Source organism: Colletotrichum scovillei (assembly GCF_011075155.1).
Source record: "Colletotrichum scovillei strain TJNH1 chromosome Unknown Contig00010, whole genome shotgun sequence".
Classification (NCBI taxonomy): domain Eukaryota; kingdom Fungi; phylum Ascomycota; class Sordariomycetes; order Glomerellales; family Glomerellaceae; genus Colletotrichum; species Colletotrichum scovillei.
This window is the reverse complement of record NW_023336268.1, coordinates 4,091,168-4,105,722: the sequence shown is the minus strand read 5'-3', so window position 1 is coordinate 4,105,722 and position 14,555 is coordinate 4,091,168. Positions and strand designations below refer to the sequence as shown.

The 14,555-nt window shown below is 52.3% G+C and overlaps 4 protein-coding genes across 4 annotated transcripts; 2 read left to right on the top strand and 2 right to left on the bottom strand.

The window, feature by feature from the left end:
- The first annotated feature begins 560 nt into the window (after window positions 1–560).
- Window positions 561–3,844, top strand: HER10_EVM0013059 (caspase domain-containing protein). Its single transcript, XM_035483203.1, has 6 exons — window positions 561–1,735; window positions 1,789–1,858; window positions 1,921–2,307; window positions 2,359–2,797; window positions 3,207–3,376; window positions 3,442–3,844. Exons 1-6 carry the CDS (start codon window positions 1,502–1,504, stop codon window positions 3,465–3,467), a joined length of 1,326 nt encoding a protein of 441 aa, XP_035328663.1. The 5' UTR covers window positions 561–1,501; the 3' UTR covers window positions 3,468–3,844.
- An 879-nt stretch (window positions 3,845–4,723) lies between these two features.
- Window positions 4,724–9,230, bottom strand: HER10_EVM0001208 (microtubule associated protein; the record flags this gene model as incomplete). The annotated part of the gene is made up of 2 exons (XM_035470963.1): window positions 5,087–9,230; window positions 4,724–5,021 (listed from the first exon to the last, which is right to left on the bottom strand). Exons 1-2 carry the CDS (start codon window positions 9,064–9,066, stop codon window positions 4,724–4,726), a joined length of 4,278 nt encoding a protein of 1,425 aa, XP_035327586.1. The 5' UTR covers window positions 9,067–9,230.
- Window positions 9,231–9,625: 395 nt separating this feature from the next.
- HER10_EVM0007825 (F-box domain-containing protein) lies at window positions 9,626–11,823 on the top strand (the record flags this gene model as incomplete). The annotated part of the gene is made up of 4 exons (XM_035477369.1): window positions 9,626–10,309; window positions 10,364–10,559; window positions 10,615–11,585; window positions 11,640–11,823. Exons 1-4 carry the CDS (start codon window positions 9,897–9,899, stop codon window positions 11,821–11,823), a joined length of 1,764 nt encoding a protein of 587 aa, XP_035328210.1. The 5' UTR covers window positions 9,626–9,896.
- Window positions 11,824–11,948: 125 nt separating this feature from the next.
- Window positions 11,949–14,478, bottom strand: HER10_EVM0009065 (ubiquitin carboxyl-terminal hydrolase, family 1). Its single transcript, XM_035478564.1, has 4 exons — window positions 14,430–14,478; window positions 13,426–13,778; window positions 13,161–13,355; window positions 11,949–13,095 (listed from the first exon to the last, which is right to left on the bottom strand). Exons 1-4 carry the CDS (start codon window positions 14,470–14,472, stop codon window positions 12,151–12,153), a joined length of 1,536 nt encoding a protein of 511 aa, XP_035328312.1. The 5' UTR covers window positions 14,473–14,478; the 3' UTR covers window positions 11,949–12,150.
- Window positions 14,479–14,555: the final 77 nt, after the last annotated feature.

Genomic DNA, 14,555 nt, shown 5'->3' with positions numbered 1-14,555 from the left:
ACCTGCCCTGCGTTTTTTCCCCAAGTGCAAGAGCATCTCCGGTGCAGACTACCTTGGGTGCAGACCCTGCCCCGGTCATGTTTGCTTAGCTAATGCATACAAAAACACCATCAAACACATCAGATGCTCCCATGCACTGGACTGCACTGTTAGGTAGGAGTGAGAGGTGGGCGGATTGTGAGGTACTCGGATCCACCTCCGCTAGCAAAAGACTCTTGGGAACTTGGGCTTTGAGGCCGTCTCTGCCGTTTCTTCCGTCAAAGTCCAATCGCCATGGTGCCCGGCCTGCCACATGCCGTTGCTTTCCTCGGCGCCTACGACGACTGATCCAACATTACGTAGTCTTGTTAGCCCTACACTCATCATCTACCTCCACTTTGCGAATCTCTTTCCACTTTACTACCTTGATCTCATGCTTGTTCTTGTGCTTGTTCAGTCGTGCTCGTGAAGGTGCCTCAATAGGTACCTAGTGAGTTGCAGTGAGTGTAATGCTTTGTGGTGTACCTATAAGCTAAGGTATGTTGTGTGGTTAGATTGTTTCTTCCCAGCACCCCCCCCCCCTCCCCGCCAAAGGCCCAAAACACATCCAGCCCAGCCAGGAAAAGGTGATGGTGATGGACAGTGGACCTGGTGCGTGCCGACAACCTTAGCTCGAACCCCTCCACCACACCCACGCCGCAGCGCCGCAACGCCGCGGCGCATCTTGAGCCTTGAGGTACCCTGCTCCTAATTTACCTTACCTGACGGATACTCCAGCACATTCTACATTCCTCACATTTCTTCGCTCCTCCAACCCGAACACTCCGTTCACCTCCATTTTCTCCTTCTTCCATCACCTCAGCTCGCTTTCTTTTCGAGGCTGTATTGCATATCCGCGCCGTCATTTCTTTTTACTGCCACACCAGCTCACACCTCTGTTGCGCCCAGCTACTGAATCATCGTCCATCCTAAATCTACCTACACAACTGTACCTCCGCCTACCTAAGCTCTGCCGAAGCCGTCTTCTACCCCAATCCGTCTCACAAGCCGGCTCCAAACCATCAAAAGAGTCAACTAGGGTCCTTAGCCACCCTTGCTGCAGGATCCCTTTCCCGCTTTGAGATAGGCCCTTCAGCTAGCCCTCCTCTCCTCCTCATATCGTAAGGTACTGGTAAGCTTGTCCACGCTCCTCCAACCAGTTTCGCTCTCGAGAAAGGCTGACACTGCTCTTGTGCTCACCAACTTAGTCTCGAGACCTAAGCACGCGCATTCTCATCCCGTCCCTACACCTCAACCACGACCCCCTCGCTTCCCCTCACCATTTTCTGAACTCGCGACAACCGTACTTCAGCTTCGTCGCGCATCTATAAAGACGTCCGGTCCCCGAAATCTTCCTTGTCAACCCACTCCTTTTCGAAGACCATCTCGCCGAGCTAGAACCTCCTCCCACCACGGCTTGTTGGCCTCGGGTCATCAAATACACATAAATCGGGTCTGAGAATAGTCTCGCCGTCTCGACAAGATGTCAGGATACCCGGGCCAGTACGGAGGATACCAAGGCGGCCCACCGCCGCAGCAGCAATACGCGCAGGGCGGCTATTACCCGTATGAACTCCGATCTTTGTTCGCGTGCCCGCTCTCAGTCACTAACATGAAGAGCAAAAGCCCTCCACAGCAAGGATACAATGGATACCCTCCTGCTGGGTCGGGCTACGGCTACCAACAGCCGTCCCCTCAACCCTACGGTTACAACCAGGTACGGGTGACTACCAGCATTGTCCAAGTGTCGTCAACTAATGTAATGCCTAGCCCCCTCCTCCGCAACAATATGGTGGATATCAGCAGCCCCCGCCTCAACCGAATTACAACAACCGTCCAGGTAAGTTTGAAAGTTGTGCGCTTAGAACGAAAATTGTAGAGTTGACAGCCATCGCTATGAAGGTGTACCCACCGTGAACTCGAATGCTTACATGCACGGAAACCACAACGCTCCTCCACCGCCGCCCTCGCAACCGCAGAGATTTGGACATGGCGCGCCAAGTAACTACAACTTCCAGTACTCCAATTGTACCGGCCGGAGAAAGGCGTTACTGATTGGCATCAACTACTTCGGTCAACGCGGTCAGTTGCGTGGTTGTATCAATGATGTGAAGAACATGTCAGCATATCTCGTCGACCGTTTTGGTTATAAGAGGGAGGATATGGTTATCCTCACTGATGACCAGCAAAATCCCATGAGCCAGCCTACGAAACAGAATCTCCTCAGAGCCATGCATTGGCTCGTGAAAGACGCGAGACCCAACGACTCGCTTTTCTTCCACTACTCAGGTAAGTCGCGAAAGACACTTCCACTATGTGGTTAGACGCTAACGCCTCTAGGCCATGGTGGTCAAACAAAGGATCTCGACGGCGACGAGCCTGACGGATACGATGAAGTCATTTACCCAGTAGACTTCCGCCAAACCGGTCATATTACGGATGATGAGATGCACAGAATCATGGTTCAACCTTTGCAAGCTGGTGTGAGACTGACTGCTATCTTCGACTCTTGTCACTCGGGTACTGCGCTCGATCTCCCCTACATCTACTCGACTCAGGGTATCCTCAAGGAGCCCAATTTGGCCAAGGAGGCCGGCCAAGGCCTTCTTGGTGCTATTTCGTCATACAGCCAGGGCGATCTGGGCGGTGTGGCAAGCAACATCATGGGCTTCTTCAAGAAGGCAACGACTGGCGAAGATGCCTACCAACGCACCATGGCCACGAAGACGTCGCCTGCTGATGTGATTATGTTGTCAGGAAGCAAAGATGACCAAACTTCGTATGCTACCCCCTTCTTTCTATTTTGATGATACCCTTGTCGTTTTCGTTGCGCTTTACGGATTCTATGGAGATTTTACAAAGAGTTCCCTGCTTGTATCGCCTCTCCTGGTGGGATGGCTAATTCTGGAGACTGGGGGTGAAAGGCGAAAGCCACAAAAACGGAAAAGTTTTGGGCGCGCAAGTCTCTTTCTGGATGTTTTCTTTTCGTGTTTCTACATTATACATGTTGCGCCAGGCCAACGATACTATTTTATTGCTCTAGAGCAAGTTGCAGCCTACTTGCGGCTGCGGTTTGCTTCTAGAGCGATGAGTCACGTTGGATCTGCCTCGGTCTACGAGTGTGGAAACGAGACGACATCAAGCCGAATTTCCATGCAAGCTGGATCTATGCTAACCTCACTCCGCAGGGCCGATGCAACAATCGCCTCCCAGGCTACGGGTGCCATGTCATGGGCCTTTATCACGGCCATGAAGAAGAACCCTCAACAGAGCTACGTGCAGCTCTTGAACAGTATCCGTGACGAGCTCGCGAGTCGCTATACGCAGAAGCCGCAGCTCTCCTGCAGTCACCCCCTCAGTATGTTGCCTCCCGGAAGAAGCGAATGAACATCTATATTATTACCACGTCTAACACCATCGCAGACACCAACCTCTTGTTCGTCATGTAAATCATAATCCTGTGTGTCAAACGGCCGGTCCGCCATGTATATGTCATAATGCCCTACTTCGGCCGGGAAACATAAATACTCAGGGTTGGTTAGACATGGGTAGGCATAGGTCATCATTGGAAAAGGAATCGGTGGGATGGCGAAAATTGGGGATTTTGGGTATCATTTGGGTGGTTTCCTTTCGTTTTTTTGGGCAGGTTTTTTCTGCCACACTCTCGACGCCCTTGTCCGCCTCTCGTATAGTTGAGATGCCAAGTAACCTACCTACCCTCACTCGACTAGTTCTCCGAACTGGAAATCAGATAAAAAGTTGATTCACGTCACTTCAATACGGGGTGAATTCGGGAATGTCGCAATGTGCGTGAGAGAGAAGCGGAATTAAGCATCTGTTCAGGTACCCATGCCTCCTTTCCAACTTCTTCATCATGCAACCTGATGCCGTGTATGGAAATTTCATGTCCTACTGCGTAGACCCAAACAAAGTGAAATATGACAAAAACTCCTTTCCCATCCCGTCCGTCCGTCGCCCAGTCATTCTACCAATAAAGTAACTTTAAGGGAAAAACAAATGTTTTAATGCTCGACGCCCAATACGCCAGAAGAGGGGACATGAGCAGCAAGTAAGGTATGCCAAGCAGGGAACCAATAATCGTCCTGATTTTCCATTCTCCTCCCACTCCCCCAGTGAATCCTCCGTCCCATTCTAGGGCTAGCTTGCAAATCCCATCTTCCAAATGTGGACGATCATCAGCTCCAAAAGAGGAAAGGAGAGTGCCCGCTCGCTCGCTTTCACTGCAACATCAAGGGTTTTTGTGTGCCGTCACACAGTTAGGCAGGAATACTGTAACACAACCGGCTGCTGCTATGCAGAAACAAGAACAAGACTGAACACCATATGCTAAATGCGAAATGCGGATGTTGCTGAATGAGGGAAGCAGGTGAGAGCGGGATTGGATGGGGTTGAGATGGGATGTGCGCAAGGGTGTGTGTGATGGACCCGAGATGATGCCGTGACATCTTCAGCTCGGCTGCAATGTGATGAATAGGGAAGGCGTTTCGCAGATGAGAGGGTTACTCTCGCAGATGTCCGAACCGCCATTCACCATTCACCATCCCATTCATCCACCGTGTTTTCCCTTCGGGAACACCATACTCCGGGGTATAGAGATGTAACGTAATCTGGCTAGACCTCCGAGTCGAGGCTAGTTGAGACCGAATAGAGAGAAAGACAGAGAAAGACTGTGACCGACAACCTATCATGCCGCAACGTCGTCGGCATGCACGACCTTGAGCTGCTGCCGCCTCTTGGTCTTGCGCATCTCGTCGACGCAGTCGGCCAGCTTCTGGCGCGTGGCCTCGTGCTTGGCCCATTCGCGCGCAGAGATCTGCATCCTGGCAATGAAGCGCGCCATCGTCGCCACCGTCTTGAGCGTCGGTCGGCCAGACGCCGTTTGCTTCCGCGCCGTTGTCGAGGAGGATGAGGATGGGAGGGGCCGGCGGCTGCCGAGCAGCTCGCAGCGGATCTGCTCCAATTCACGCAGCTGAGCCTTGTTGCTGATTCTGACGTTAGTATCTGGACCACTAAGGAAGAGAAGAAGTAGGCAGTCAAGGGTACATACCATGCGTTGGCAATGTCAAGCTCTAGCTGCAAGAACTTCTTTGCGTACGCCGCATCGGCGCGCATGCTGACCTCACGCTTCCACCGCGCCTGCATCCACTCCATCTGCAGCGTCATGCCGCGGAGCTCCTTGGTGTGCTTCGCGTCCGCGTTCTCGGCAGCGCGGATGACTGTCTCGAGCGCCTCGTCCGTCTGCCTCATTCTCTCGTCCGTCTCGGCAGCGAGTCGGGCTGCCCGCGGGTTCTTCTTCTCCGCTGCGGCCAGTGCCTTGAGATCTCTGATGTCCTTTTGCAGTTTCTCTGCGGTCAGGCGGTACGCTGCGCGCTCCGCCCGCGCCCTCTCGAGTTTGCGACGAAGCGAGCCCTCAGCGGCCGTCAGCTCATCAATGGTCTCCTGCTGCTGGATGACGTCGTGTTCGAGCGCGTCTGCTTCGCTTTGCGTTCTACGGAGCAACTCCTGAAGGTCTCTCTTCTCGGAGGACGACATGTTCTCGATGTTGTGACGGCCGTGGGCCACAAGCTGCCTGTCTTGCTCTGCCTTCTCAAGTTTCTGCTTCAGACGACGGAGAGCTTTTTCGTGGAGAACGGTAGCTTCGTCGGCATCGCGCTGGACATCTTCCAGTGCCTGCTCTAAAGCAAGCTTCTGATCTTCCAGATCATCAAGCTGGGTCTGCACATCTTGCTCGAATTTAGATGCTTTGCGTTCGGCCTCGCGAGCCTTGGTCTTGAACGTCTGAATCGATTGCTGTGCTGTAGAAAGCTGATGGCGCAGCTCAGTGACTTCGGATTTCCTGGCTGAAGGACTCGAGGATGCTGGAGACGTAATGAGGCGGGACATTTCAGCATCATGGGCATTGCGCTCCAGGTCTGCGATTTGCTTCTTGAGACCCTTGACAACATCCTTGTGGGCTGCCTCACGTTGGAGGAGCTCCCGCTCCTTTTGTCGTGCCGTAGAAAGATCGCGGCGGATAATGGACATCTCGCTGTTACCCTCACTGATGTTAGCGGGGAGTTGTTGGGTCGTCGCGAGCTGGTCTTCATAGTCTCTAATTCGCCGTTCGAGTTCTCGTATTGTGCGTCGTGTGGCAACTGATTCGTGACCTTCCGATGAAGACACCTCCCTTAACTTAGCTTGAAGCTGACGAATTTCCTGGTTGAGGCGATCCTCCTCTTCTGCAGCCTTCTCGATCTCATCTTCGAGAGACTTTTCAACGTTCTGCATTTGCTCCGCCAGAGCCGCGTTCTCGTCCTTGAGTCTCCGTACCTCATTGTCGAGCTTCAACTTTGACGTCCTCAAGTCCAAGCGCTCGCGGTCGACGCGGAGTGTCTCCTCGCCGTTCTGGTGCAAGCGCTTCATTTCGCTCTCAACCTCATCACGCTCTGCCCTTGCTTCGGCCAGTGAGCTGCGTAACGAGTGCATTTCGAGGTTGAGGTTAGCAAGTTGATCTTGCAGCGTCTGCTTCTCGCGAGACACCCTATTCACCTGCACAGTAGACTCGGAGACTTGAGTTTGCAGCCTGTCCTGGAGTGCTTCCTTCTCCTTGTTCAGCTTCGACACGAGTGATGTGGCCTCGTCAAGCTGAACTCGGAGTCGTTCAATGGCTTGATTTGACTTGCTAGCGTGCTCTTGAGAGACCGAGGCCGTACCACGGTGTACCTCATCAAGCTCCAGCTTCAGCGCATCGCACTCTTTCCTTGCAGCTTCCAGTTCCTCGCGAGAGTGTTCCGATTCCTCGTCCAAAGTCGTTTGAAGGACCTCCACTTCATCCTCCAACCCCTCGATTTTCTCGCTCTGCGCTTGATAGTCTAGCTGAGTTTGGCGGAGCTCATCCTGAACTTGTGATAATTCATTCCGCAACTCATTGAGCATAGACTGCCGTGTCTCGAGATTTTGCTGAAGGTCCTCAATTTGCCTTGTGAGGGATGCTCTCTCGTCCTTGTGACGTTGAGCTTCGCTCTCTAGTGCTTCCTGCAACCTTGATTCCTTTGTCGATAGGTTGCCTTCAGCCTCGCGCAGTGCTGCAATCGTCCTTTCCAAGCCCGAGGCCTTCTCTTCCGCCCGTTTGCGCTCAGAGTCGAGTGTTTGGCGGTCTGTTTCCCATTTTTCGCTGTCGTTGTCGTAAAGGTTATCCTTTTCCCGAATTTCAGCCTGGAGGTCCGAGATCTCGTCATTAAGCCTGTCGATTTCGTCTCTGTATTGGCTGCGGATATCCCTTTCGATCTCGAGGGCGTGGTCCCGCTCTTGGGCGAGGCTCTCCTCCAATTCACCCACATTCTTTTGAAGGCGCGCCACATCTCGTTGCAGAGAGTCAGACTCGCCTGTCAACGCCTCGTGACGACTTTGCAGCAGATTCTTCTCGTCCAACCTGGCCTCCAGATCCCTTTTCAGATCTTCCACTTGAGCCAGCAGCGACTGGCGTTCGCGATCAGAGAATTCTCGTTCTTGACGGCCCTCGTGCGCGGCGTTCCTGAGGCTTTCTTTCTCTGTCGTTACGTCGGAGAGCTGCTGTTCGATCCTGGCCAACTGTGACTGGTAGTCGCGCTCAGAGGCTTCGCGGGCACGGCGATCTTCCTTAGCAGCGTTTTTGAGTTCGTCATTCTCCTTGATCGTTTGGGAAAGCTGCTGTTCGATATTGGCGAATCTCGTGTCGGACTCCTCCAGCTCAGCTTGCAGGCGCAAAAGCTTCTCCTCCTTTTGTCGCGAGAGCCCCTTTGTGGCAATAGACTTGTTCGCCAGCTCCTCTTGAAGTTCTTCCAAGTCACCCTTTGCTTGCTCCTTGTCTGCAACGGCCTGGTTGAGCTTGTCTTTCATGTCTTCGACCTGCTCTTCCAAGCGACGGACATTGGTTTCCAGATCGTCGATAGTGTCCTTTGCTTCTTCCAAATCGTCATTAGACTGTCCCTGTTGCTCAAGTTCGATCATTCGTCTTTGGGCATCCTTCATCTTGTCCTCCGCGTCGTCCAGCTTCGCCTTGAGCTCGTCAATTTCGTCTTCGTGATCTCCTAGAAGGCGCTCCTTCTCGCGAAGTTCTGCTTCTAGGTCACCAATCTCATCTTGTAGCTTGTCCACCTGTCCTTGATCGTTCTGTCCCTGACTCAATTGGCGCTGCATGTCGTCGAGATCAGCTTCTCTATCCTCCAAGGCCTGTTGCAGTCGCTCAATCTCAGCTAGTTGCTTCTGGTCCGCGTACTTCTTCTTGGCCCTCTCTTGTAACTCCATCATCTGCTGTCGGTAGCTTTCAAGGTCCTTCTCGGCCGATGTCAGGTGCTTCTTGTACTTGTGAAGCTCCCTCGTCATAGTCACTTTGTCGACCTTCAGCTCGGTGTTCTCCTTTAATGCGGCCTCGCTGAAGCCGGGACCGGCCTTCCGCAAAGCCTCCTCGAGGAAGTGAATCTTGAGTTTCAGGCCAAAGTTTTCCTTTTCGATTTTATCGATTACGCTCTCCTGCTCTCGGAGCGACAACTGGTTTCCGTCCTGCAGAGGGCCTTTTCCGTCGCGTCGCGGCAAGACTACAAGCGGTGTAGAGGCAGTGCTCGTACTGTCGACTTCGGGGAGTGGTGTGCGATCTACGAAAGACCGCGATTGGTACATGGAGGTGTCGATATTGGGAATTGGCGTCATGTCCTCGTCGATTCTGTTCAGTAGTGCGGGCGTGTTCGGTACGGCGCCATTCTCCTTGCCAGACCTTCGACGGATGCTATTTCGCGTGGCTGACTTTAGCATAGGGGTGAATTCTGCTCCTCCGAGGCCTGCAGGTAGGTTTTTTCGGTCTGCAAAGGGTCCGCGACCCCGCGGTGTGCGAAGGCTGATGCCTCCCGAGCGCCCGTTGCGCATTTGTTGCACCAAATTGTTGTCTTTCGCCGGAGGAGACTGAAAAGAAACCTCCTGTGACATGTCGAAGTCGGGTTGTCGGCTGAGGTATGTTGCATCGCCAATGTTTGTTCGCGGCGTATCGAGGCCGCCGATACCTGGGGCGACCATATTGACCGCGTTTGACTTATAGAGGGGAGGAAAGTCGACGAGCGATCAGAATTGCGATCTCGTAGGTGTGATCATAACAGTGGTTTGTTAGTGGTTAATATGAATGGCGTGCGCTGTGGTGGTGCGAAGCAAGAAAGCAAGCGCAATGTCTGCGTAGCTATAAGATCTCGTGTGGTTGCGATAGCTCAGAACCCGGTCGGTCGCGGTGTTGATAGTGGACGGGACTTTGAATGAGCAGCAAGGGACCAAGGGTACACGGTCGCATCCCAGACCGCGTTGTGAGTGTTGTTTACTCATGTTCCTATCTCGGACTAGCGTGGCGGGACAAAGAGGGAACAATCTGTGGTTTTTAGACCAATGAGCGGGATGCCCTTTTGGCCAATCAAATGAGATAAAATAGCATAGGCCCCGCAGTTTAAGAATCCCATGGCAGAGTCCCACTTTTCGACGACAAAACGTCAATGAACGTGGTGGACCTTGCTTCTTTCCACAGGGCAGCTTGAGACACTACGGATACAAGTGGGAAAGAGCCTCCCATTGATTTGTGATGCAACCACTTCACACCGCAAGCGTCAAAACGTCACTACCTGCCCTCGATCATATCGACATTGGAATAATCAACTCACAGAGACGACTGTTGTCGATTTCATGTCACCATTTGAAGTCGTCTTCACAGCTACTATACCAAGACTCTACTCTGTCTAGCTGTATAAGTCCTCCGCAAACCCCACCAACTTACCCCGACTACGCTTGCGACAGCATCCATCCTGGTCTTCTTCGGTGTTCTTTACCCGTCGAATCCATAGTGTGCGCATGACGCTTCTGCCGCCATGCTCTCATTTGACCAGATCCCAGATGAAATAATCCACCAAATTCTACATTACATCTCACCAGAGGACAACTTAGTCACAGCGAACCTCCTCTCGAGGCGCTTGGCCCGGCTTTCCAATGAACCGATTTTGTGGCGATACTACTGTTTGCACGCCTTCAAGTTCTGGCATCCAAGTCACAGGTTCAATGAGAAACTGGAAGAACCTGCATCCAACGTTCTGTGGAAGCAGTTGTTTCTATTCCGCAAGAGAAGAAATGCCAAGGCTGCAGGCCAATTCCATGGAATATTGGCTACCAAATATGGCCGAGTAAAGAATTTTGAAGAGATCTGCTTGCTTGGTCTTGACGCCAAGGACTTTCTCTTGGACCAGGCCCAGACTCCAGATCATTTCGAAGACGTCCTGGCCAGAAGGTAGGTAACTTTCCTTGCAACGTTTGCTGTCGCATTCTGATCAACTCCGCATAGGTATTTCAGTAATGCCATTCTCGCCAGCATGCGCCGTGGGGCCGCGATCCAGATTTGGGACAACCTTCGCAGTGATGAGGCGCGCGAAGCTTGGAGACCCAACCATGTTCCGAAAGTTGTGCCCGGAAGGTTAGAGCAAGCACTTGCTGCTTTTGACATGTTTGTTATTCAGGGCGACGAGGGTGACATAGATCACGTAGGTCTTCTACAAGGCTACTATGTTGTACTTCTTTGACTAACCCCTATGGCAGGTTTCCAAGCTTCTTGACAAACTCGCAGCCGAGTTTCGGAGCAGTCACCCCGAATTTGACGGTCTTTGCATTCGGGAAAGGGCATTAACTCTAAATCGTTGGCTGAGATCCAATAATCTCACCGGTATGGTCGACCCTGAAACCAACTATCGCAATCTACGGAACTGCCTCCTTGGCCATGCGCTGCGAACATCGGCCCACCAGTCACTTCCAATGGTTTCAGCAGCAATTTTCTGTTGTATCGGGGAGAGACTGGGATTGAATGCCCACTGTTGTGCGTTACCAGGCCATGTGCTTTCAATGGTCTTCGCGACACCAGAATTCAAATTGGATGGCTCGAGAGTCACGGATCCATCAAGGCAACTTGAGAGGATGTACCTTGATCCATATGGGAGTGATGAGGAGTTCAGCAAGGAGACACTACGACAGTTCATTGCCCAGGTCGGGTGGCATAGTCTAGATGTCGAGACAATGGCACCGGCAGCCGTGTCAACAATGATTGGACGTCTCGCACACAATATACGGCATACCAACCTCGTTTACACGTCTCAGGACGTGTCTATAGAGAGACTGGCTGGGCTCGGGGCTGGTACTGCTCTCCAGAACCTTGAACTATCCGTCTACGCCGCCGCCTGGGCAACAACTCTTCTGGATCCCGATGCTTTCGTTGACGTGACATCTCATTTCGCGTTGCGATTCAACTCGCTGCGCTTCGATGACGCCTGGATTGTGGAGAAAATTTATATCACTCGGCCCCAACCGCATGGCGATGTGTTTCTTGCTGCTCCAAACCCGGAATATATCCTTCGTCTCATTCGCAGGGCAGATGAGCAGCAGCCTGTGTTGCGTGACTCACAGATGAGCCTGGAGTACAAGATCGGCAATGTTGTCCGGCATGGCAGATACGGCTTTGTCGGGGTTGTGACTGATGGGGAGATGGCTCAAGGATCGGTCCTATATTACAGGCTATTGTGAGTTAACAGATGAGACTGGCGAACAAGGCAAAACTTCTAACAGTACATCAGGACTCCTCCAAACATGCAAGGGACCTTTTCCTTGGTCAAGGCCTCAAGCCTTGAGCTCGTGCGCGATCCTGAAGAGGCACAAGCAGCATTGTTCCCAGACACCGGGCTATTCTTTAAGCGGTTTGATAGAGAAAGGTGCACTTTCATCCCTTCCAATAATGAGGTGGTCTACACGCCAGTGTAAACACAAGGCGTTGGAAGGTTTGATGGCTGATGGAGAATGATGTGAGGTTCAACATGATTGGCGTAATTCACAAGAAGTTACTCCTTAGAATAATAATGAATTTTTACGTCTTGCGAACTCGCGTGCCCTATTTGCTGCCTTTTACAAAGGCACGGCCATGGAGGCTATGTGCCTCTACGTGAATAGACTTGCTGCTTTGCCGAAGCCACATGCAAAACCATCTACTCTGTTTTCCAGACCACAAACGCCCCCGAAGTGCAAATTCGATATCGACCCCTCGCCAATTCAGCGCTACTTTACTCTCGTCTCTCCCTTTTGCAAATCATCCTAAGAATTGGCTGCCCAATCCGCGAGTACGCCGTGCTCCGCCAGCTTCTGCACCCAGGAATGGATCGCAGGAGTGTGGTCCTTCTTCCGCCCCTGCACACGGTCATCGTCATCATTCACGGAACCGATCTCGGCATTGTATTCTCCAATGAGAGACTTCTGCTTTGTCACAAGATCATCGTAGAGATTGAAGAGCTCCCCCATATCTGTAGATGGCTTCTTGACCTTTCTCTCGAACGCTGGGTCCACGTGGGTCTGTTGTATATCCGATCCTGATATGCCGAAGCCGGCGAGACGCTCAATTTCGGTGCTCAGAAGAGGCTGGTCATTACCGGCGATGAGATTTTGCCAGCCGCCAAGACTCTTGGTACGCTTGTTCAGAAGCTCGAATGAGCGGAGCGTGCTCGCGAGCTCTCCCGACAAGATCCCCAATGGACTCTTACAGAGTGCAAGGAGGTTGAAGGTGAGGGCGGTGTCCTCAAACTGGAGCATGCGAGCCTGGATCTCGGGCTGGACCAGTTCAGCCCAGTGGACGCCCTCCTCGAGAGGTCCGATGCAGACGGGCCTCGTCTTGAGACCATCCAGCTCCCAGACCGAGCCGTTAGCCGGTACGTAGGCGATGAAGTGGAATCCCGACTCCTCGTCAATCTTTTGCTTCTTGCTCTTCTTCGTCTTCTTTGCCGGCCCTCTGCGCTTTGTCTTATTCTTGGACTCTGACGCCTCGATTTCGAGGACGAAGTCGGCGTTCAGGTGGTCCATTCTCCGGGTGAAGGAGTTGTGGACGGAGCGAATAAAGCTATTTGAGCCCAGGGCGTGGCCGCGGAGCGGGGTGCTGAGGGCTTTTGTGGAATCCTTGAAGGCTTGGAGGTCCTTGCCCAGATCGACTCCTGGGCTGTTCATGATGATGTTGGTCATGGCGACGGTTGCGCAGGCGTTGTCTGTCGTCTGTGAAGCTTGTGTGAGTATTCTCTTAAGGTCGAAGGGGGGTGGGGCAGATGAGAGAGCCATACCTGATTTGCAAACCAAACGTCGCGGCTGTCGACGACCGCGTCGTCTTCGTAGTTCTCAGAGAAGTATTGGTAGAGAAATATGAGACCGTAGACGGGCTGCGGGAGAGTCGCCACATAGTCTTCATCAACCGCGAAGACCTCTTGGACCTTGACATCCTTGGCACCCATCTCTCTTAACATAGCATTGAAGAAGGCCTGGAAAAGGATTAGCATTAGTTTGAGGATCGAAACTGGGGTAGACAGTTGGAAACGCGGGTCAACAGACAGGTTCAGATTCCACCTCACACCAACACTCCCATTCCTTGAGCTCATCCTCACCCAAGGGCGCCAGAGACTCACGGAGAAGCGTCTGGTAGTCTTTCGACCCGCTGGAAGCGGCAGCAGATGACGAGGCGGCAGCCGTCTCGGTAGCTTTGCGCTTAGGATTCCGCCTTGAGCCGGCAGCCATAGCAATTGCGACAGCTTCACCTTCACCGTCATCGTCAGCCTCGCAGGGCGATTCCTTCCTCTTCCGCAACCGACCAGCTTCTGGCGAGCAATCGGGCTTGCCTGCTACCTCGAGGGCGGCATTAGTTTGCTGTGGGCTGGATTTTATTGCGTAGATGTCGCGTTCGTGGTCTATAGGTGAAGGTACGTCAGATATTTGTTGTGTTTTAGTCGTTGGAGGCACCACGACTGCTGCGCTTGCCTGGCGACTTCGCAGCTGCCTTCGAGGCATCTTCGCAGGCGCAGACGCTACTGAGGCCATGCTGCACAGATGCCTTGTGGTATGATGGCTTCAGTTGCTTGTTTGATGATTCTGAATGAGGGATCAAAGTGAAGAGTGATTCTGCCAGAAGCTTGTAGAAGAAGTTGATATTAAGCAAGTGGTGCAGAATACAGGTAGTGGTGAGTGGGAGAGAAAGGGCGATAAGAAGGTGATTAAAATGAAGATGATGTTCGGTTGTCAATCGATTAAAAAGGAAGAAAAAAGTAGGAGACGTTGTCTACTGATTAAGGGCAAATATTTCGTTGTTGGTTCTGTCAAATGAAGGTGCCTTTGACCTAAGGTTGCCTTTGAGGACCAAGGACAATGTGGAGAGGGTTTACGAATGGAACATTTGCCTTGAACTCGGAACCTGACTTCCATTGACCAGGAACTATTTGATGCTCTCATTGTGGAAGGAGCGAGATGACAGGACGTAAAAAAAGAGATCATTCTTTGTTGTAGTAACACAGGGTGAATGAAATATTACCTAGTTGACGACAGAAGATGCGATGCAAACTTACCTCCATTACATGTGACGGCTTGAGAACTTGGGAGGATATGCATTTCTCAGAGAGCCTCCTATCTACTTGAGATTATACATCGGATGGATAAATTGACCTCTTTCATTGAGCCAAGGTAAATGGAGC